Source organism: Falco punctatus, assembly GCF_963210335.1.
Source record: "Falco punctatus genome assembly, chromosome: 4".
NCBI lineage: Eukaryota > Metazoa > Chordata > Aves > Falconiformes > Falconidae > Falco > Falco punctatus.
In genome coordinates, this window is record NC_137583.1 from 56,456,739 (window position 1) to 56,480,157 (window position 23,419).

The window sequence follows — 23,419 nt, forward strand, 5'->3', positions numbered from 1 at the left end:
TCTCAGTTTTCAGGCAAGAGTATGGATGCTGCTTGATTCAGGGCTGAAAACCCACCCACATTGTAAAGAAGATGTAGACTAAATCCCTCCAGTGATTTAGAGTGCTCTCAATATGTGATTCAACTCGTTACTGAGAGATCATTTCTAGCTACTTTGAAAGGAAACAAGCGCTCAACAAAAGAAACTCAACCAGACCAAAGTATTTTTAGAGGTAATATTTACCTTCAGAATGCAGCAATAGAAGTTAAAAAAAAGAGAAAAAGCCACAAAATATCTAAAATCTTGAGTTGAGAATGTACAAAACAAAGTCATAATAAAAAGAAAATTGCTTTACAAAGTCTCAAAATGAATTTTAACAGTAAACATGTATGAAAGCATGGAAAATCTAAAATAAGGGTTTTGTATATATTGAATAATAAATTACAATTCTAAAAATAAAGGAAGGAAAGCAGTAACTATTCTGACTCAAGTAGAGAATCTTTCATAACAATTTTTTTTGGGGAACAGCACTGATGATAGCTGTAGGTCTTGGCTTGACAGTTTCCAGTAGCATTGAGTACATCCCAGGAACTGAAAAACAAACTGATAAATACCTCCCCCAACCCCAATAGTGACAACAATTTGATTTTCTTTTCTCCTATTTTCTTAATGGCTAAGAGAAAACCTACCCAACCCACCCATCAATATGAATGTAAGTATATATGGGTGTTTAGGATGCCCTTCTTAGAAGATGGCATAAAGGTGTGTGTTTGCCGATGCCCAGGTCGTTTGGTTCTTATTGATCCTACTCATCCTTTCTTCTGCATTAGTTCAGAGAAGCCCAATAAAACACCACCCATCCCCCCTCCCACCCCAACACTCCAGGGGGAAGAAACTACCCTAAGGTGCCCATGGATGGATTTTTTTCCCTTGTGCTTCTAACAGTGTCAGGGCTCTGGGTTGTGGTGCAGCACCAAGTCTGTTGGGTTGGCCAGGTGAGGGTTGTTCTCCTCCAGTGTCAAGGCAGACTGTGTTTGTCCTGTCTGTACGCAAACTCCAAGATGACGACCCTGAGAAGTCCTTAGGGTGCAGATGAATCCTTGTGTGTAATGTGGATAAACCAGGAGATTTTTTTTTTTTTTATTGTGGACTTTCTTTTTTTGTCTTAGACGCTTCTCTCTTGCTTTCCAGAATCTCCTATTTCTTTGGCTTGGAGTTGCCAAAGGTGACAAAGACAACTCCTGGCTCCTGAAAACTGCCGTTGGTGTGGAAGTCTTCACTTGGGCTCTTCAGGTACCTCCGAAACACGGGTGAGGCTGATACCTCATACTGGGGATGAGAGACCACATTGCACGTGGAAGATGTTTGTGTCTCAGACTGCTTGGTGACTGTGGTGGATGAAGTGATGATTTTGTTTCCAAACTGGTCCATTTCCTCATACTGCTCCATAACAGTCCGAGTGGCTCCATAGAGCTTGGAGCCATCGGGCCCTGTCTGAAGCTCCAAGATGCTTTTCTGCCTCCGCGGATTTTGCGGGCTGGGGACGTTCAGGGAGCAGTAATCTGAAAATCCTCCTTTCATCCCACAGTGGCAGCTGCCTTTGGAGGTGTCCGGAGGGCACCTCTCTTTCTCACTGATGGAATGGTTGGTGTTGCCAAGGGTGTGCTGTTTCACTGAGCTCAGCCCAGCTTTTGTTTGGACAGGCTCTGGTGACTTCTCAAAGGGGGTCATGTCATGCCCAGTAGACCCTGCTGATGGATGGTTGAAGGAGCTAAAGCTGCCCTGAGCAAAAGCATCTCTCTTTCCTGGAGTGTCAAGACAGTCTGGTGAAGGGACGTCCCAGGGGGAATGTGCTGTCCTGGGTGATTCTGTTGGTTTCCTGGCAGCAGACTCGATGGAGATGTAGGAAGGTGAGGAGGGAGAGCTGACGCGAGACTGAACGAGGTGGGGGACCTCTAGCTCTGCCTTGGTTACCTCAGTCTTTTCTTCCACCTTTGCACCTTCCACAGATGCTGCTTCCCCTGTTTCCAATGTCATTCCCTCCTGCTTGGCTTTGCTTGAGACAATGCTGATTTTACGGATATTGCTGCTGCTCGCAGAGCTTTGGGTATTCCCCAGAGACTCCTTGAACAACCCTGAGAGCCCAGCGATGTCTGACTCAGACTTGAGACTAGAGACAGAATAAAGAGCTTTCTTGATGGCCTCCTCGATGTCCAGGAGCCGGGCAAGTGTCTGCTCCTTCAGGTGGATAATCTCAGCACTGGCCCGTTCCAGGTCCCCGAACACCAGCTCCACCGAGGGGACACTGTCAGCATCTTCCTTTGCCAGTGTCTCAGCCCTGTTCTGTTGCTTGGCCTGGTGGGCCTTCTGATGAACGACCCAGTCAGGGACCTTCTCAAAGAAGCTCTTCAGAGCTTTTACATCCACTTTGCTTGTCTCCTCCTCAAACTCCCTCACCCGAGTCAGGATCTCTTGCAGCTCCTTCTGTCTCCTGATGTTCTCAAAGATCTCCATAGCCTCCTTGACATTGCCTTTCATGATCTCCTCTTTGTGTACGGACAGCCTCTTCCGACGCTCATCTTCTGTTTCTCTCTTGTTTTTTTCCCTCATAACAACACCTGGCTTCTCCTGGGCAGGTATCTCTGCCTCCCCATCAGGACATTTCAGTTGCCCACTATTCTCGTGCTGTTGCTGCTCAAAGGAGTTCATCGACTGCTGATGGCAAGACATTGATTGACACATTTGCCTCCTTTCATTTACCTGCTGCAGGACTCTTTGACTATCCCACAATTCATAAGAATTAGACACGCTTTCCCTTTCCACCTTGGATGAGGCATTCTGTGCAATGTCACCTTCTCTCTTTGGATGAGTGGTGTGACCCACAAGGGAGGTGCTTGGCTGAGTCTGTCCTGGCACATTGAGTATCTGTGCTCTACCAGGACAGGTTGGATGTGATACTGAAAAGCACCCATTCTTGTCTTGGCACAGATCTGTATGCCTCTGAACTACTTCACCTGGGCATCTCCTTGGAGCTGCTGCTTTCCCACTCATCATTCCCTGCTTGACTTCGAAACTAACCACTCCGTTTATCATTGGCTTTGAAGTCTTAGCACTGTCTGATTCCACTTTTCCTTGTCCTCCTTTGCTGGCCTTGTACCTTTCCTCTGCAATTTGAAGAGGGGTTTTGGCAATGTTTTTTGGCATCTTGGTCTCAGGGCTCACACCCTGGGCGGTGACAGGCGTGTTCACAGGTGTCTCCAAAGTGCAGCATTTTGCCTGAACCTCCCCAGGGCCTGATTGTTCACGAACTTCCATACAGCTTAATTCCAGCTCTGTGGGGGGAGGCTTTGGCTTGCTGATATCCCTCAGGCCCGCAGGTTTCGGAGGCAGGGGTGGAGGGATGGGTTTGGCTGGTCTGGTTGTGCTGTTATTTGCAGAGGCAGAATGTGCCTCGTGTAAGAGGTGCTCAGGTTTGGGAGGGGGAATAGGTTTTTTCCTGGGTGGGGCAGTAATTTCTGGTTTTGGAGGAGTCCTGGGCTTCTCTGCAGGACTCTGATCACTGGGTTTGCAGGACAAAGAAGGAGGGGAAAGAAGAGGGGACTGGAATGGTGCAGAACATCCTGGGGCTTCATCTTTGCTGGTTGGTAGTGGAAGGGCACCTTCTTTGGTTGCTTTGGTTGAGGGTGGGTAATGCTCTGCTTTCATCACAGCAACTGAGGGAGGAGGAGGAAAGTCATTATCAGCCTGCGACCCTGAAGCCACTACAGCAGTCTGGTTACTAATGACTTGAGTCTCATTTTTCTTTTTACACACAGAATAGGACTGCCCTGCATTTCTGTATATCATAGCGGCTTTAAAATCCCCTCTGGAGACATTAACGTTAGACTTTTCCAGTGACTGAAGTGTGGCTTTTAAATTACCTCGGACAACATCCTCCTTTTCTACCAGGCGCTGTTCTGTGGCGGCACTTTGCAGTGCTCTGATAGCTGTCTGTACATCCCCTCTGATAATAACATCTCTTTCTTCTTGCACTGATTGCTCTTTGTAATCAGACTCAACAAAAGGGTTTATATAGGTTTTCACAGGTGTGGCAGTATAAAGGCCATCCTTAATGCTAACATCTCTACTAGGCACAACTTGGCTTTCCTGGCTCAATAGTTGTCCTCCCTGTACTTCCTCTGAAGCACTGACCTTTTTGTGTGATGCTATGCTCTTCTGAGACACGCTCGTGTGGGTCTTGGATGCCTCCTGGACTCTAGTGGTGGTGGTCCTGACGGCAGTGCTGCTGCTCTCCTGCATGCTGGATGCCGAGTCTTGCTGCCGTACAGTTGACTGAAGGGTCACTGTCCCCTGCGTGCTGGCTGCCTGCTGCCTACAGGCCGTGTAGACCTCCTCTCTGTTCTTCTGTAGCTTGCTCTGGACATGGTGTTGAATGTTTTTTGCTTCTGCTGTTGCTAGCCTGAGGCTTTGCATTGCAGCCTGAAGATCACTCCCGAGGGCCTTTTCTTCTGGCTGCATCTGGCTGGCTTCCACGGTCATCATGTTCTGCTGTTTCCCAGACACTTCTCCTCTCTGAGCTGTCACTTGGGTTGGAAATTTGCCTTGCATCGTAGCTTTGGGTTCCTTCAAACCATCAGTGGTAGCTGCTTCTTTCTCTGCCTTCTTGCTGACATCTGCAACCCTCTGGATTGACTTGGTAGTCACTTTAAGCCCCCCCGACAGAATTTCTTCCTTTCCCTTCACTGTGGGCAGGGGCTTCCCAAGACACTGCACAGTGGTTCCTGTCACACCCGCTGCAGGCACAGCCTCTCTCTCTAACACACCCTCTTTGCCCATGCTTTCATATGTGAACACCTTTTCTGCTCCCTCCACAGCCCCCGGCTCACCCTCTGCAACTGCTTTCTCTATTTGTTCTTTGTTTGGTAAGATACGTATCTTAGCCCCCTGCACAACCCGTGGGGCACTCTCATCTGCCCCCTGCTCTGCTTGGGAAGAGATGAGGGATTGTATCTCCGATTCCTGCTGGAGATTCTTCAGATAGTCTAGATCTCCCTTCTCAATGCAGCTCGCAAAAAGCTGGACATTCCCCTTCTCATTGTCCTCACGCTTAACGGTCGCTGCTGCTTTCTGCTCCTGAGAAGAAGCCAACAGGTTCCCTATCGTTGACTTCACATCCCCCTTGACTACTTTCTGCTGGACAGAATGGAACAGGAGGGAGTAGAGAGTCATCTTCACTGATCCCGACTTTGTCTCTTGTAAGACCATCCCCTTTTTGATGGAAGCGTCTTGACTGAGGAGACTTTGTAAAGCCTTAGTTACATCACCGCTTAAGTCCTCTTTGCCTTTAACAGCTTCGCTCTGGTCCAGTAGCTGCAATGGGCTTACTTTGATCTTGCCCTCTCTGTCCTCCTCCACCAGCACACTCTGTGCTTCTACATTGGTTCTGTGCAGGAGCTGCAGCATGATCCTTTGCAGATGGCCTCCCACAATCTCCTCTTTCAGGACCTCTGGAGCCCCTGGGCTGCTGAGCTGGTACTTCACCATCTTCACACTCTCCATATCATTGGTTTCGATGAGGATTCCATCATGCTGAATAGCCTGGCAAGCACAGAGTGTCTCTAAAGTCTCCTTCATGGTCCTTTCTTTCAGCTCTGTTTCTATACCACCTTCAGAAGCACTAAATTTATCCAAGGGTGTGCTCTCAAAGAGCCATGTTGTACTTTTCACATCTGCACGAGGGATGGCTTCTTGGGCCCCAGTACTGGCCATCACTTCTCGGTCCTTAAGGGTGTCCATTGGCTGGGTTTCAAACAACCAGGTGCAGCGTTTTACGTCCCCTTTCTGGCTGTCCTCTCTCTGCACTGTACTGATAGGTGGGCCTCTCTCCGCATCCCCGTAGAGGGAGTCCACAGGCTGGTTTTCAAAAAGCCAAGTGGATGTCCTCACATCACCCCGCTGAACATCACTGACACTGACCATCCTCACATACTTCTTCTGGCCCACTTGCTGGGACTCAAATAGCTGCTTGTTGGACTGAACATCTCCCTTCTGCACATCATCTACTGTTCTGGGTACAGACATCTTTCCCCCTGAGAAGGAGTCAAGAGGCTCTGTCTCAAACCTCCACCTGGCAGCCTGGACATCTCCTTCCTTGATGTCCTCTTGGGTGACAGCCCTAATCACAAACACCTCTTCTTCCTTTTTGATCTGATCCAGGGGCTTGGTTTCAAACAACCACCGGGCGCCTTTCACGTCACCTTTCATGATTTCTTCTTTCTGCACTGAGGTGACCTCATGGTATCCCCCCTCTTTGTCCTGGATAGCATATAAGGGTTGGCTTTCAAAGAGCATTGTGCAGGACTTGACATTGGCTTTGCTCATGGTGTCTTTCTGGATCTTCTGTAGCTCTGTCTCATCCACTTTGTCATGGATTTGGTCAAGGGAATAGGTCTCAAATACAAACCTTTTGCCTCCAACATCTCCCCTCTTGACATCCTTCTCTGGAGGGATTTCCTGGATGCCCTCAGAGTTGTCCTTCAAGGAGTCCATAGGGTAATTCTCAAAGAGCCAAGTGAACTTGTGCACGGATCCAGCTTCAATTGTCCCATCATCCTTCTGGGATGTTGGTTTGGTGGCTGTATCCAAGGGCTTCGCTTCAAAGAACTCCTTCACTCTGGACACTTCCCCAGACTGTATCTCCACACGACTGGAGTACCGTATGGTTTTTTTTCGGTCGGCTTCACCGACAACACCGCTGCCCAGGGGTTCAGTCTCAAAGAGGTGCCGGACAGTTTTGACATCAACTCCCTGTAATTCCTCCTGACTGTATGCCTTACTGACTTGTAAATACTGCTCCTCCTGGCCTTTCAGGGAGTCCAGAGGCTGAGTCTCAAACATCCATGTGTATGACTTCACATCAGCTTGGGGCACACTGCCATCCTCCTCCTGCTTCTTTTCAGCCTTCTCATACAGGGTGTGCATGGGCTGGGTCTCAAAAAGCCACCTGCAGGTCTTCACATCCCCCCGCTGGGAGATCTCCCGCTTCACTGAGGGATGCTCCTCACCTTGCATGGCTTGGTGATGAATGACGTCCATGGGCTGAGTTTCAAAGAGCCACTTGGCTGTTCTGACGTCACCAGCCACCACCTCTTGCTTTGTGATCCCCCGTATTATATCCACTTTCTTGGTGCTTTCATCAAACTGGTCCAGGGGTCTTGTTTCAAACATCCATTTGTAGTTCTTGACATCACCACTCATGATTTGCTCTCTGCTCACAGAGGTGACTTCGTGGAAGTTGCCAAAGCTATCCTTGATGGCATACAGAGGTGTTGTCTCAAACAGGATTTGGTTGGCTTTGACGTTGCCAGCTGGAATCTTCTCCTCTTCTTTGGTGACGGGCTCAGTGTCAGCCTGTTTAATGCTGTCTAAGGGGAGAGTCTCAAACAGGGTCTTGAAGGACTTCACATCCCCTTTCACTACCTCTTCCATGCTGGTGGCTGGCATTTCTTCCTCAAATGCCTTGGAGATGCTGCCAAGGGGACAGGTCTCAAAGACATGTTTTCTTTGCTTCACATCTCCTTTTTCCTCTGCTGAAAGCTCTACTTTCTTTAAATGTCCCACCTCAAAATTGTCTTTCAGGGTCTCCATGGGCTGGGTTTCGAATAGCCAGAGTGTAGATTTCACATCACCGCCAATGACTTGTTCTTTGGCTACAACGCTTTCTGAAGCTTCTCCTTTCAGAGAATCAAGAGTCTGGGTCTCAAAGAGCATTCGCTGCTTACTGACATCTGCCCCTGTGACAAAATCTGTTGAAGCCTTGAAATCCTGTTCTTCCACGGTGATTTCTCTGATGGCATCTAGGGGCTGAGTTTCAAATATCCACCTTGCTCCACTGACATCTGGCCTTCCAATCTCTTCCAATGAGATCCCACGGATTATTTGCACTTTGGAAGTGTCCTTGTTGATGGTATCCAGGGGCTGAGTCTCAAACAGCCAGCGAGCCGTTCTGACTGCATTGCTTTGAATTTCTTCTCGGCAGACAGACTTGATTTCATGGATGTTCCCAGTTTTGTCTCTGATAGCACAGAGGGGCTCTGTTTGGAAGAGCCTGACAGTCTTCTTAACATCGCCTTTTAACTCCTGGATTTCTGACTTGAGTTGTAGGATGCTCTTCTCCTCCACTGAGCAGCAGCGTCCTATAGCATCCAAGGACTGTGCTTCAAAGAGCTGTCTGGCCCCTTTCACATCACCTCCCTGGACAGGCTCCTTGAGAACTGCCTCCTGCACTTTGGTTTCATCCAAATACAGTTTGTTTAATGAGTCTAGTGGTTGGGTTTCAAACAGCCACCGGGCAGTATGCACATCTCCTCTGGCAAGGTCTGTATCTGGTACCTTGGTTGACGTTGACAGGCTGTCCCCATTGATTGACTGGTTTTCAAACCTCAAGGAAGTACTTTTCACGTCCCCACCGGGAATTATCTCTTCTTCTGTCAGCTTCTTTGTGGCTTGATGGTCCCCAATGGTGTCAAGTGCCCAGTTCTCAAAAATCCAGCGCATGGACTGAACCTCTCCTGGAAGAACTTTGTCCAGGTTCACAGATGCCTGTGCATTGGGATCTTCAGTATTAAGCATTTCTGCCAGGTCCTCAGTCACAGCTTCTTCCAAATTCTTCCTGAGCTCAGGATGCATGTGTCTGTAGAGCCTCTTTAGCTCATTCACTTGACGCTGCTGGTAGAACTTGGAGAAGGCTTGCTTTGGAGGAGGCACAGGGAGTGCATTGAGATCCTGGCTCCCTTGAGGGGTGACCTGGACTGAGCCAAGGGCAGGAGGGGGAGGTAAGTCATCTTCCATTGTCTTGATGGCAACTTTGGATGATTTCTGCGCTTCTGACATCTTTAGGGAAACAGTTTTAAATGTCAGCATCATCTCTTACTCCCCAACCCCACGGCCGTTAATTGTGAAAACGGCAAAGGAAAAAGCCAGCCAATAAGGGAAATCCATGCACTTACTAAGCTCTGTACCTTTGGTTCAGTAGCACACGGCACTCCAAAGCATCACACAACGGCACACACTCCAGGCTTGGTGTTAGCTCTGGTTCCACAGCAATGCACTCTAAAGCAAGGTCCCTAATCCAGGCACGTACGGTGGTTAGTCTACAGTCCCCAGGACTCAGGCCAGCTACGGTGTGACAGAGATGCCCAGTGTGGACTGTGTCAGCGAGAGTGACCGCAAGAATAATGTGAAGGCGGCTGGTTTAGGGTAGCACGCTAAAGGTTAATTTCTCCCTCCTGCTCCCAAGTGTCCAGGGCAGTGTAAGGACCTGCAGAGAGTCTGGGAACATAGGAGGTGGGTGTAGGAGAAAGCCAGGGAGCTATTTGTGAAGAGGTCTTAAGAAGAAAACAGAGAGAGGGAACCAAAGTGTCAAAGTGAGCTGATGAGGACAGCCTATTTTTGGGTAGTGAGCTAGCACGATGGGCTTTGGGTAGCATCATGGGCTGCCCACAATGCAGAAGTGAGGGCATGGGGAAGGATGTTTGGATTTGTTGGATGTTTGAAGGATTAATGATGCCTTCTGTTGGACTCTCAAGTGTACCCTACACCATCATTTGCATAAGAACAGGCGCGCAGTGATACAATCAGAGACTTAAATAAAGCTCTTTGGACTTGCAGACTTGTGCAGACCTGAGGCTAACTAAGGTTTACAAACTTCTGGAATTAGCAGGCCAAATTCCGTGCTCTGTTAGGAGGAAAAAGCACGGCTGGGGAACCAGAGGTTGGGGTGACACGCATAGCTGGGGGGGGCAGCAAAAGTTAGACCTGGTTAGACTGAGTCAGCCTGAGCTCTGCTCCAATTCACAGCAGTGTTGATACCAAAAAAAACAGAGGGTGCAGGTGGGATGGGGTGGGCTGTGGTTGTTTCCCCTACCTTTGAGCCTCGCTTTATGCCCTTTTTTCTCCTTAGCTTGGAAAGCCTGGTCACCAAACACTGAACTGAATACCTGCAACCTGCACCAGCCTGGCATTTATCCAAAGGGAAAGTAGCTGAGACCTGTAACCATTATCTACGAGAGACTGTAATCCTGGTGGCTTTCCTTTCGGTAAACAGATCTGCTGACCCTTGGCATGCCTGTGGAGTTGCGTCTGTAGAGTTATGCTGGGAATATTATTAGTTGTTGCTCAAAGCAATGGCGCGCGGTGTTATTTCACTCTGTTACACGCAGATTGTTCCAGCTAAAAATAAGTATTGAGCATTAGTAAAAAAAAAAACAAACAACCCACCCCAGAATACCAAAATCAGCATATTTTGCAGCAAGTGTAAAATGCAAATCTTTGGCATGAGCCAACATACTTCGAATGCACTTTTTAAAATAAGGGGTGTTTTTTTTGGGATCTGTGAAGAACTTCTGAACGTGGGGAAGGGCAACCGAGCAGCTGATAGCTATATTCAGTCTGAAAGCACTGCTCGCTGCCTTCTGTGGGTATTTAAATCACACTCCACTACAGTCCACAAATATTTGGTTAGATAACAGTGCTTATCTTTAACGTTTCCTACCTTGCTTTTTTTCTGTCGGTGGGGAAAGTGAATGGAGTTGTCCTTCACAGTACTCTGCAAAAGACACAAGGAAAACTGACATCAAACTGTATAGAAAGACATGTTATCTTTGTGTGTATGTATATATATATATATGAATCAACTACAGAGGCCTGAAAACCATTACAGGTGAGATTTTTCTTTTTTTTTTTTTTTTTTTTTTTTTGTTCATTGGCAGCTCTGTACAGCTGGGAAAAACAATCTTATTCCAGGTCAGGAAACTTTGTTTCCAAAAGTATCAGTCAACAAACAAAATGCCAGACACTTTTGTTTAGGGTTGGGGGGCGAGCGGGGTGGGGAACGGAACAGAACAAGCATTGATTTCTCCCAAGTGAGATTTTGAGATTTGCCTATGTTTTTGCCTATTATGGCTGATTTTTGTTTATACTTCAATATTTTAAAAATAAAACTGTTCTACATTTGTAATTGCATTAAAGACTGTGTAATTCATTGTTTTGAAATTACTTTTTTTTTTTTTTTTTCATTGGGCTTCTCTCCAATTGTAATTTTCCAGTGACAGTCTCCACTCATTTAGTTTCAACTCTGACTGCTTTAGCCTGGGCTCCTCCAGTACAGAGCTCTGATGCACACCCAGGAGGCTGCATCCTCTGGACAGGGACCCTGCAAAAGGTTGAGAGTGGGAAGGGGCATGAAAGGTCCAGATGTGAAATGACATCCCATGGTACTCCTGGATCACCAGTGAAGCTGGGAAAATGGGAAAAACGAAGCTCAGTGCCTCATAATCATTATAACCCAAATTATCCTATGACCCCATGATCAGCCTGGAGTGGGAGATCAGACCCCTTGATCCCAAACCAAGGGCCGTAAGCAGAGGAACACAGGGAGGCAGCACTCTAAAGTTATGCCTGAGTGTGACACCTATGGACATACATACGTGTGTGGGAATGGGTATTGCATGGAGATGTTTGTGGTGCTGTGCGCTGAATATTTCCTCCATGGATATGAGTGTGCAAATATATGTGTGCAAATAAAGTAGAAATCTGATGTATGAATAAACTTTATTGGCTAGTGGATGTAGATGTGCGTGTGTTTGTTATGTGTGTGTATGTGTGAATGTAGCGTGTATATATATGGGTGTGTATGTATACACAGCTTATACATCATAATACCTGTCAGCACCCCTGATAACATTTATACAATACTTGCCAATGACAAAAGAAAGCTGGTCAGTTTTGGAAAACCAAACACTGTGTTTCTCCAGATTTACGAACCCAGCCGTGTTTTCTCTCACCCTCTCAACCACTTGCTGGGCCGGGACATTGTTGGGATGCCGCTGGTGATTTGTGAGGGGGAGGACGGACGGGGTGCGCAGTGCTTACCGGCTGTGTGGGGCTGCTGGCGTGAGCAGCAGCAGCAGCTGTCTGGGAGAGATAGAGAGCCGACAGCTCCTTCACGGAGGGTGCAGCAGACCTCCCTCGTCCTTGGTGAAGTATGTGGCTGGTGTTGTCCGATATGTCTAAAAATGACCGTGTCCTCTCATCTGAAACAGGGACAGATGTGTGCAGTGAGCTACGTGCCAGACATGCGAGGGCACAGCCAGCCTGGAGCGTGAGCATCGCTTACCAAGGGCTCTGCCAGCCGCCTCCGCCACCTGCACACTGATCCCCATGGCTGCCACTGCCCTGGACCCCCAAAATTTAACACTGTGCCCTTTTGGTTCAGGGAGAAAAGATGGACATTTCCACCTCTTTCAAGACTGAAATGGACGTTAAGCCTGGATAAGAGTGACACATCAGGCAGTGACCTGATGCCATCATTCTGCCGATGGGGCACAGAGCCTGCACCCATTCCTGCATCCCTGTGCAAGGCCATCACCAAATGTGAGTCAGTCACAGGATGTGAAGGACGCTATGCATGTTCAACTTGAACCAATTCCTCCTTTTTTCTTTTTTTTTTTTGCTCTGCAGCCCGCACTGCTCTCTTATCAGCAGATAAATGCACTTACTTACCTCTCTCCTGGGAATCTGTTTCAGGAAACAGAGGTGAAGAGGCTACAAGACCTGCCCAGGGATGTAGCAGTGAGTCTTTGGCAGAGCCAGGGGGCTGAACCCTGCTCTTAGTTTAAAGATCTGATACTCTGAGCTGCACGAGCTCCCATGGGGTGCCCACTGGTGCCCAGCATGCCATTGCTGAGACATTCAAGATTTTCCTACCTTTGTTCAGATGCCTCCCATGGAGGTGACTGCAGCTGAGGATGCCCTTATCGGGTTCATTAGGAAATGGCTACTCTGGGAGGAGGTGATCTATTACCCAGACCTCCTGAGGGGTACACAGAGGAGCAACTGGGTCGTTGGAGTGGTCATGCACTTTCAGATGATGCTCAAGCCATACTCCCTCTTTCCCCCCTGCTGTACTGCATCCCCCTTGGTCCTTATCCCCCTAAATAGTGGGGGTTTCCCCTCCCTCTGAGGATGAAAGCTATGTCCACCCCCAGAGAAAGGCTGGTGTTGAAAAGAAAGTAACAGCTTCAAGTTCTAGCTCAGAAATTTCTTTTTGCGTTACTCTGCTAGGTGTGAGCAGAATGGCCATCCCCACCTCCCATTAGAGACATATATAGAGCTTTACACCTATATGACGCATCTTAGTCCTCCAGGTTAGTCAGGGCTGTAATTTCTCTGTTACTGCTGTAAAAACACGAGAAAGTTCTCCTTTTATCTGCAAACTTGCACTGCTGCATTTGGATTTAGTGCGGTATTTGCAATGCTTTCTGTTTGAACAATGGGCTCTCTCTCCACAAATCCAGCTATTGCACAGCCAGGAAAGGGCTGATGTACTTTTTAATATGTGCACATTAGAAGCACTGCAGCAATTCTAGTGTTCTTTGCCTTCAAATCTCAGTCCCCAAATCATGAGATTTTGTAAATAACAAACTTAATGATTCTTTTTCTTTGTTTTCTGCTTTTTGAGTTCAGATTCTCAAGGTTTTCTCTAAAATACTGAAGGAGATCTATTCTGTTTTTATTTTAAAGTGACAACAACTAATATTATACACTAACAGGATTCCAGGAGCTGGTGCTTCAAATTAAATGCCAGTTCCTACAGGAACAAACATGCACCAAAAAGCCATGAAGATAAGAGCAGAGGGACCCCAGTAAGCTTCTCATACACTGGTCAGCATCCTGCTGGAAGGTGCCAAACCCCAAGGTTCCTTTCGTCCTTGGTTCCAGCTGCTTCTGCAGATACACAGGCATTTTGATGCAGCACAGAGGCTGGGCACATGAAGAAGCAGTGGGATGCAATACAGATTTAGCTGCCCAGTTCTGCCAGAGGTCACTGGGACACCAGGGGAGGAAACAGAAGAAGGTATTTCCTTAATGCTTTTTTTGCTATGTCACCATGTAAATATGGGACCTCTCTCCCTGATTTCTGCTGTCCACAGCTTAAACACTGAGTCAAAAGGAACAGCGGAGACAGTGGCACTGCTGGGGCAGATTTGGTGCAGCTTAAGACAGGCTTGCGAGGTTGCAGCCACCCTCTCATGGCATCAGTTTTTCTCTGCTGTGGTCAAGAGGCCCCAGACTTTGACCAGATCCCTGACTTTTTGAGATGAACAGCACCCTGGAAATGGGAAGGAGAGGGTCAAGGCACCAGAGACACAGCTTTTACAGGAGCCGGTGCCAATATCTGCTAAGACAAGCCCCTCTATCTGCTGCAATGGGCTTCTCCCTTCATTTGGATGCTCAAGGCATGCAGCTGAAGGAGTCTACTCTGTAAAAACTGAAAATGAAGCAATTGTCAGTGAAAGTACCTTGGATTTCATGGTCTTTCCTTATTATGACCGTACCCTGTAAGAAGAGCATTGAAGCATGTGCTGAATTAGCTGCAGAAAGCTTTGAAGAGGGCTTTGAAAAATCTTGCCTGGGAATCTCTTTCTTTTCTCCGGCATTGCTGAATTACCTACTGGAAAGGCATAAGGGGTCCAATCAGTCTGGAAAACAGAAGCTTTCTTCCTTGCAAGGTAATGAGGTTTGGCTAAGACTCCCAGTAAGAGCAATGGGGAGAGCTGGGGAAAGTCAGCCTTGCTAGCTTTAAAGTAGAAAGAAAAACAAGCACAGATTTGCAGCCTTTCTGGTTCAGAAAATGAACACAAGCCCTTGGCAAGGGCACAGCCATGGCTGAAAAAACTCTCTTAAAAACTACCTCTAGGAGATGGGAGCACTTCACGGCAAGGCAGGGACCCTGCGTAGGCTGACACTTGCGGTGCTTAACCATTTCAGTGCTAAGTGCTTAGCGAAAGCATCCCCATGTCCTAGAGCTGGGCTGGTAACATTTAATGGTCTGCTCCCACCCCAGGCCATGGATATGAACTGATATAATTTGTATTGGCCCATGGGTTGAGACGCTGCACAAAGAAGAGCAATGTACCTCTTCAACCAAGAATGAGTAATGCAGCTGAAGGAAGGTTTCCAGTCCATGCAGTGGAAAATAGCACAGCCTCAGTGCTGCCTAGTCCTTTATCCATTAGCTTGGATGGATGAAAGGCCACAGGGCTTCTGTTTTAATGATGGATATAATTAGATACAAGGCATTTGTTGAAGCCTTCCCCTTATCACTGCCTTTGTTTTCTTTGTTTTTTCTCTTCTCCTTTTTGACATTTTTGCAGTGCACAGGCTGTGCACAGCCCTCTACTTATCGCTTCTCACAAAACTGCCTGCCTTAGATAGGGGCTGCTCAAACCCGCCGGGCGGGCGGCTGGCTCTGCACTTGCGGCAAGTCTGGTCGCTCCATGCAGCTCTGCCTGACAAAACAGGCTGCTGCCACCCTCGAAATTGCTAATTATAGATAAGAGTGAAAGAACAACAGTTCATTCCACTAACGAGAGAGCCGAGCTGTCACGTGTGTGCAGCTAACGGTGTCCAAGGGGCACCTAGGGCATCTCAAGAGTTGTGAGCATGGTGTCGCTGCACAGCATCCCATGGGAGGGATGGGGGAACTTCCCAGCTGGGGATGCTAAGGCAAAGCCAAAGGGTGTTGTGCAGACTGGGCTTAGGGTGTCATTTATTGTGGATGAGACAGAGTGCATGGAAGTCCAGTTTGAGACCTGTGCTGGGCTCCATGTTTCTGTCTTGCCGAGCAAAAAGTCTCTGCTGGCATGTTTGGCATCCGTTCCAGTGCTGAGTGATGCACCCCGAGTGGCGCCGATTGACTAGCACTAACTGCGGCCCCAGGGATTTAAAACTTGATACTTCAAGCATTAAATCATCCCCTGGGAGCTAAAATAGAAGAGCTCCTGAGGACCCCCTCCTCCCGTCCCACCCAGTGGCTGGCACCGTGGCCGACGGTGCTGCTATCTCAGGGAAGGATATGCGGAATGCTCCTCCCTGCTGGGGTTTGTCGGCAAAATGTCCTTCGTGCCAGTGTCTGGCGCCGGATGAATCTGCACATTTCATGTGAGGGGCTGCAATGTCAGAAGTGCTTGTAGGGAGCAGCTGTTGGGGTTTCTTGAGTTCTTCCCTTGCCCCAGGTATGTGTGGCTCAGGCTCAGTTTACAGCCTTTCTGCCCCATAAGCTGCACCCCAGGCAGGCAGGGAGGGCTGTGGGAGCTGGAAACTTGGAGGGGGGAAAATTATTCCTTGTATTCATTTGTACACACTGATCTTTCTAGCCACAGGGGGAATAGGGAAGGCAACAGGGGAAAAAGACTTAAATACGAATCTAAAAATTCACTGACTTCCTCTTCAGCTATAACCCATAAATCACTCCATTGCTTTGTCTCTTGCTGAAGATAATATTACAGGTCTCTTGAACCATAATCATGTTACATCTGACAGCCCACTCCCAACGAGTGGAAAACAAATCACTAACAAAACCCTTCTCCTTCCTTCCTCTGAGAAAACCCCATCTCACCAGTAACACAGCAGCTCTGGCTTGCTCTGCTTTCTATTTAAACCACTTTATCCTATAGAGAAACAATGCTACCCACCTGCTGTGTCCACCACCTCTGCCGCTGGCACTCCTTCGCAGCCCGGCTCCCATCACCAAACCCAGTGAGCTACCAAGCGCCTGAGTCACCTATTAAAAAAGGAAGCTGCAAGCTCAGCACCAGTCTCCCGGGTCGCCTGGCCAACCACATGTCATCGGCTTTGCTCCCAAAATCAGCCACCCTGAGCAAACACAGCTGCTAAGCAAAGCCCTTTGTGTCCCCGTGTGTGCCCCACAACAGTCTGTGAGCTGGGGCTTGTGTAATGGGGCCTGAGATCAGCCTGGGGCTCGTACAGGGCTTTCACGAGCTGGAGGGAAAGGGACAGCACAGTGGTGCCAGTTGTGCCACGGTCCCGTCCCTCTCCATCGCTCACTGAAGGGAGTGATGCTCCGGAGAGCATCCCACCCCAGCTGGCTGAATCCAGCATCCTCCATCACCTGCTCAGTGCTGCCTGACATTGCTCCTCTGCAGATCAGCTCTGGGTTTGCCACAGTGGCTGCTGGACCTGGCGTGTCCCACGCCACGTAGCAGAGATGTGTTACGGTCTCAACCTTTGGCTGTTCCACGGCTCACGTGCTGTGAGATATTCGGCACATCCCACAGTGCAGGAGCCAAACCCCAATACTCAAAGGCCGGTGGGAGCAAAGGGAGCTGTGTCCTGGAGTTTCTTAACACCACAGAAATCAGGGCAGGAAAACAGTGATTTCTTCACATTGTTGAAGGGACTCTGTTTTCCAAGGGGATGGAGAGAGGTGAACCGACACAAAAATGCTCCTGGGTTTGTGGTGCTCTGGGCTGGCTGTTTCCTGAGAATTTGGGGCCATTTCTCCTATTCCTCCCTGTCTGAGATGGGTTGTGGGTTACTCCCAATTGGATGGTCACTACCAGTTCAGTCCTCTGACTCAGGCTGTGTGGCTGGACACGTGTCCCCCTTCCCAACTGCTTGCCCCTGGCAGGCATGTCGGTGAAACCTCAACAACTCACTGTCCCCCTCCTGAAGCTGGAAGCCTGTCGCTGCAGGTGGGGACCCCATTTCTAAGCGCCTCTCTCCCTAGATGTGGGAGCTGCATGCGCTGAATCACACCTACCCCATCCTCCTCCTAGCTTTGCCCCCTGGAGAACTGGTCCTCTGACAAAAGGGGCTCCTAAATACTGGCACCGCTCCACGGCTGGGCTGGGGGAATTTGCACGGGTGGGTAAACATCCATAAAAGCTGGCTGGGAAACCAGTGCTGCCACTTAATCCGGGAGCCTGGCAGCCCATTGGGGTGCTCGGTCAGCAGGGGAAGGTTTAAATCTCTGCCCCCAACCCCTGCGCTGGTGGCCCTGTTCCATGGGGAAGCTCTGCCGGACAGACGCATACTGAAGGTGGTGTGGGGAGCGGGGCAGGCCCCTTGCTGCCCCAGTTTGGATGCTGCTGAAAGGGTGAGTGGTCCTGGGATGCTACAGTGAAGGGTATGTGGGGAAGGGTAGTCCTGGGAGGGTGAGGGTTTGGGGAGGGGAGAGCATCTCTAGCTATTTCTCATCGGCCTCATGACCTGCTCTTGAGGCTTTAGCGCATGTTTAAATGTCATGTGCTACTTTTTTCCAAAGGAAGGGGGAAGAAGGTGGGACAAGGCTGCAGCAGGGAACACTGACGGGATTTTAGGCAGTGTCTAGTAAAGAGTGAGGACCAGTGATGCTCTAAAACATGCTGCTTATCCTTATGGGTACACTCCCTCCTGACCCCCGGATCACACTTTGCTCTGTTTGCAAACTGCAGTGTGTTCTCTCAGTTTCAGTTCTACAAAGGACAGTGACAATTTGATATTCAAGCTTTTTCTTTTTTGCCATGGATTGGCCAATTATGTGAGAGAGGAACAATTGTAAACATTTTTTTTTGAAAGGCATCATCTTTTTTAACTGTTTTGGTCCAAGTCACCTATTTGTTATAACTCCATGGGATAGGAATCGACCTTTAAAAGTGAGAACTGAGATTTTCACATGCCTGCCTAACCAACTCAGATGTAAGAACACCCCTGATTACAGTTAGGTTACTAACAAATATCATACTTTGCAACACTTTGTTTTCTGATTCCAAACTTTTATGAGTAGACCTTGTCCTTTCAAATAAGTTTGTACAGCATCGCATGCAATAGATCCCTGGTTTGGAGATGGGGGGCATCTCTGGTATAGATCATGAGTCTAATAACTAACATACATCTAAAAATATAAATCATTCTCTTTTGAAAGGGTTTAAGAAAGATTTTGCGCTGTCTGCAAGCCATATGTTGCAACCACTTGAGCAGCTCTGGCTCATAGAGCTGATATATGAATTCAGGGGTGGGAAATGGGCTGAAACAAAAAGCCCTAGAACCAAAGGAAGGTGATAAACAAAAAAGTAAAATAAAATAATCTAACTAAAGAGCAGCTGTGTTGAAGAGGAAATAAGGAATTGCCTACTAAATTATAATCAAACAATTAACGTTTGGCACGTGTATAAAGTTGCATTTGCAAATCTGAGGGGGTGGGAGGAGGTGAAGGAAAAAACCAGCTTCTGAAGAGCATCTTGTTTCCTGCACTTGAGCTTCAAAATCAGATCTCCAGACAATTTCCAGCACATCTAAACTGAAGGTTCACGATCTTTAGTCACTTCTACAAATGTTTTTGGCTCCTCAGTGTCAGCTGGACTTTCCTTTGCAGAAGGAACATCGCAAACTCCAGGTAACTTAAACAGCTCCTGAGAAGAGCTGGGAAAATATAGCCTCAGGCAGGGCTGAGTAACCGCCCCAGGGCAGCTTGGGGCTATTTCTGGGCTTTGCAGAAATCCAGGAATGTGGAGGACTCTATTCCTGGTACCAAAAAATGCGAAGAAGCTCTGCCGAGAGACAGCTGCGAGTGGCATTGCTGGTTGGGGACGTGGCCTTCCCGCGTGGGCCAACTGCCGTGGGGTTCTCGCTCCTTAGGGAGGGCCTTGAACGCCCCCCGGCTCGGCTGCTCAGCCTTTGGGATGCCAAGTGCCTAGAGAAGGCGGATGCAGCCCCGACTGCCCGCTCAGCATTGCCACGTTCCTCTGCTATTTGCAAAGAGTTCATAGTGGCAGAGCGGACATTTAATCAGTCCCCCCCAGGCTGTGTATGGCTGGGATCTGGGGGTCCAGCACTGCGCTCGGACATGCTGGCCATCCCCTATCGAGCCCAGCTCAAGCCAGCACCGTTCTCATACCCTCCAATAGCTCTTTATGTTATTTCTACAGGAGGGTTTTGCTGAAAAGGTGATGAACACCCCTGCTGGTCACCCAACGAGAGCTGGTTTTATTTCCCTGTTTCTCTATTTCCCCTCTCCCTGCCCGCTGGCCGGCAGCAGGACTATTTTTATCCCTAAGCCCTCTGCCAGGCTCCATGTCCTCTGTGCTCTCTACCTTCCCCCACGGAGCAGCATCCCAGCCCTTGCAGACTGAGTGCAGGATGACAATCCGTGATAGCAGCTTCCCTCCCTCTAATATCCCCTTCCCCAGGGAAAGCAGCACCAAGCTCCCCACTGGAATAACCTCTTCCTGGGGAGAGGGCTTCTTGGCATGCCGCGAATACCAGACCTTTTAAGGGAAGCCCTCTCTAACCACCGCATAGAGATACCTTGGGAACATCTGCGCAGCCATGAGCCCTGTGAGCATCATCGGTTGCCCATCTCTCCTGGGATGCAGAGCACAGCTGGCAGCAGGGCTGTGGCGTGCATCTTTAAGCATTTCTTTGCCGTGCCATGGTGTTTACGCAGGGGCATTGCATGGATACCACGCGGCTCCGAGGAGCTGTTGAGACCCTGCCTTTGCTTTCTATTCTTATTATGGTGTTTCCATGCTGCTGTCGGCTCTTTATCACTGACAGCCAAGAAAACTTAATACTGTTTTGGAAGAAACAGTCACAGCCAAAAAAATTTAGCAGTATCCTTTATAGAGAAAACCCCAACCCACTTGTAGCTATTGAGTTTCCCTGACATTTCCATTTGTTTCTGAATAAGGCAAATTGCCAGTAAGAATAAGGGGGAGGAGAGAAATGGTTGGCTTTAAAAGAGTAAAATATCAGGTTGTACAGTACTCAGTGCAGAGATTCTTGCTACCACGTTCAGACCCAGACTTTTGCTGGTGCCAAAGAAGGATTTTCATCCTCCTAGCAACAGGGATAGGGCATCCTCACCTGCTTTCCCCCCCAAAAGAAGTTTTTGTATCCTGCAAATACTGCATCTATTTAAAGGCTGAAAGCAGCCTTTGTGGGATGTTCCTGTGAATGTCCACCCATGTTGGATCGCTGAATTGCTACTAGTGGATTATCTACCAGTTTGCCTGGACAAGGACATGGGTTTTCATATTTTGCTTCTCATCAAGTGCTATCTGTACCTGAGGTATCAACTCCACCTCTCTTTCCCTAAATCCCTGTTTTCTAATAAAAATCTGAAGCTAGTTCACATATTTTTCATCAATGCTTTGGTGAAAACTGGAAACCTGGAGGGAACTGGTGAAAGTTAAAGAATTTCTGTTATTCTTGCAGCAATCAGCAGGTTGTGCATCTCAGAAGGAAATGTTCACCACCACCAAATGCATGAGCAGAAATGTATGGCTTTGAGTTCAGGCTGCTGGGGTCAGACCCTTCACACAGTGACTGAAGGACAGCACTGAGACCTGGACCTGGAGTCCGAGCTCTCTTCTTCTGGCCAGGACACAGACCTTAGAGATCAAAGGCTTTGGCAAATCAGGTATGAGACACACACATGCACTCACAGGGGTAGATTTTTGGTTCTTTTAAGAGTGGTGCAGGTTTTTTTGGAGTTAACTTCCATACGTGAGCACAAATAGGGAGTGGTGTGGCCATATTAATGCTGCTAACCCAGCAGGCTGCTGAAGCCCTTTACTTGGCTTGGGGTCACAAACACATTTCTCAGCCCTTCTTGGAAACCAGGAAAGAAGAGGGAGGGAAAGAAATTCCCTTCTTAACTAATCCTACTCTTCCTCCTGTTCCCTAGGCACGTAAGATAAAGCAAAGCTCATTTCCCTCTGAATTGTCCACCTTTTACCGCCTGTTGCTTAACTGCCTATCAGTCCTGAACACCGTTTTGATCTGGAAGAGATCCCCTTCGCAGTTAGCATCCATGCGGCTCAACTGAGTTCCCTGCGGGTTCTTTGCCCTATTGCTGGTCATGGTGATCAGAGTCATGGTAAACAACAGGTTTTGTTTTCAGGAGAGAGCAGACACTGAGGCCTGGCCCCATGAATTTAAGCCTCAAAGCTAGTCAAGCCAGTTTTTCAGGACAGGGGGAAAGCACACGTGTACAGTGCTCTGCTTCTGCCTTAAACATACCCCAAGTTCTCTGGATGACAATGCTGAACCAGGCCAAAGCCACCATCTGTGGAACACAGAGACAGCACCTTCTGCAGAAGAAGGTGGGATTTATCAAGCTCTGGGCCAACAAAAAAAAAAATCCATGGCTTTCCATGAGCTGTAACATTGCATTCATAGCATGAGGCGCTAAGCATCCTCATTTGCCCCTGCATTTTAGCATCAGTCTGAGATTCATAGTCATGCAATGCTTCACCCCGCTCTAATCTACCCCAAAATTACTTACAGGGAGGTTGTGGTAGTCCCAGCAGCTGTGTCACGCTGTAGACAGCCCCAGTGGAAAATCTACGGCAGCCCTTAGTGTATCCTGCGAGGAGCCCTGCTCCACTCCCCACACCCTGGGTCCTGTTCACTGCCTCCCAGTGGTCTCTGGCAGCTGGTTTTATCGCCGAGCACTGGGCTATGTTGAGAGGATGAAATACTTGGTCTATTTTTAGGGAAGAGTGAAATTGCTCTTCCACCAGGCTGAGTCAATCATGACTTTTAGCAATCCTAAACAGAGGGTGGGAAAGTCTGGGGGCCTGGCTTATTTTCAGAACTTATTCATTCAAAATACCCCTGGTGTAATCCAGTACGGGACAAGGGATGCTTCCAGGCAGCGGTGCAATGGGGAAGAGGCATTTCCCTGACTCACTGTCATGTCCTCAGGCTGTGGTCTGCACGGCCAGGCTTCCCTTGCCTCCAACCACCACCAAAGTTTTAAGGGAAAAGCTGGGAAGGTGACAGCTACTAGCTACAGTTTCTGGTTCCCTATTTCCTCATCAGTTGCAATATTTTAGAATCAAGAAAGAAAACAATAATTTTTGGAAAGTGAGGGGAAGCATGTATGCCAAGAAGGATGATAGAGCTATCTGCTTTATAGTCAGCTGGGAATCACCCCCATCCTTGCAGTCCCACTGTTAGCAATGTGGTGCTGCGGGTAGCAGCTCTGGTAGGTGTTTGGAGAGGGATAATAATAAAGTACTTGGCCCCAGAGGGCTCTCAATGCCCTCAAAGCTCAGCTGGGTGATGGGTGCTACTGTTAGGGTATTAATGGGGGGTTACAGCTGTGCACCAGAACTGGGGACCCTGGCCTGGCCATGCTGACTTACAAATACAAACATAACCAATGGCTCTGTGTGGCTTATTTTAAGAGTCTGCCTTTACCAGGCTGGGTTAGAGATATGGCTGATGTACCCAGTAATGTTTGAATCAGGCCCAGCTGTCCTCTGATTTACTTTTCTGAAACCTTTAGAGAGCGTATGCATGAGTAAATCATGACATGGTGATGAAAGATGTGGGCTGGCTATGCCAATAGCAGAAGCCACCATCACCTGAGATAAAACACTCACTCAGAGGTGCTTAGGACACAAAACACAGGGCAAGGGCTGCAAGAGACCCGTGCTCGGTCCCACCCTGCTGGTATCCTTCCAGGCCATGCCCACAGCCAACAGCACCTAATGCCAAACATGGGACCACAGCGATGGAAGAGAGAGATGCACAGATGTGATGTCCTGGACCAGATGGGCTCAGGGCAAAAAATTTATCTATTTTATCT

General features: G+C 48.4%; 1 protein-coding gene across 3 annotated transcripts; it reads right to left on the minus strand.

Annotated features, from left to right (window-relative positions):
- Positions 1 to 200: 200 nt before the first annotated feature.
- Positions 201 to 22,326, minus strand: XIRP1 (xin actin binding repeat containing 1). Of its 3 annotated transcripts, XM_080383007.1 has the most exons (5): positions 22,109 to 22,245; positions 16,515 to 16,603; positions 11,911 to 12,071; positions 10,532 to 10,585; positions 201 to 8,871 (listed from the first exon to the last, which is right to left on the minus strand). In XM_080383007.1, exon 5 carries the CDS (start codon positions 8,869 to 8,871, stop codon positions 1,177 to 1,179), a length of 7,695 nt encoding a protein of 2,564 aa, XP_080239133.1. In that variant the 5' UTR covers positions 10,532 to 10,585; positions 11,911 to 12,071; positions 16,515 to 16,603; positions 22,109 to 22,245; the 3' UTR covers positions 201 to 1,176. The 3 variants fall into 3 exon arrangements, with proteins under 3 accessions (XP_080239133.1, XP_080239134.1, XP_080239132.1); XM_080383008.1 differs by lacking the exon at positions 16,515 to 16,603 and having other exon boundaries at positions 22,109 to 22,326; XM_080383006.1 differs by lacking the exons at positions 16,515 to 16,603; positions 22,109 to 22,245 and having other exon boundaries at positions 11,911 to 12,487.
- Between the last annotated feature and the right edge of the window lie 1,093 nt (positions 22,327 to 23,419).

Coding starts and splice junctions, on each gene's coding strand:
- XIRP1 (XM_080383006.1), bottom strand. CDS start 12,147: ATGCTCACGCTCCAGGCTGGCTGTGCCCTCGCATGTCTGGCACGTAGC. Junction 10,586..11,910: donor CCAGCAGCCCCACACAGCCG/GTAAGCACTGCG, acceptor TGTCTTTTGCAG/AGTACTGTGAAGGACAACTC. Junction 8,872..10,531: donor ACCGACAGAAAAAAAGCAAG/GTAGGAAACGTT, acceptor GTTTCCCTAAAG/ATGTCAGAAGCGCAGAAATC.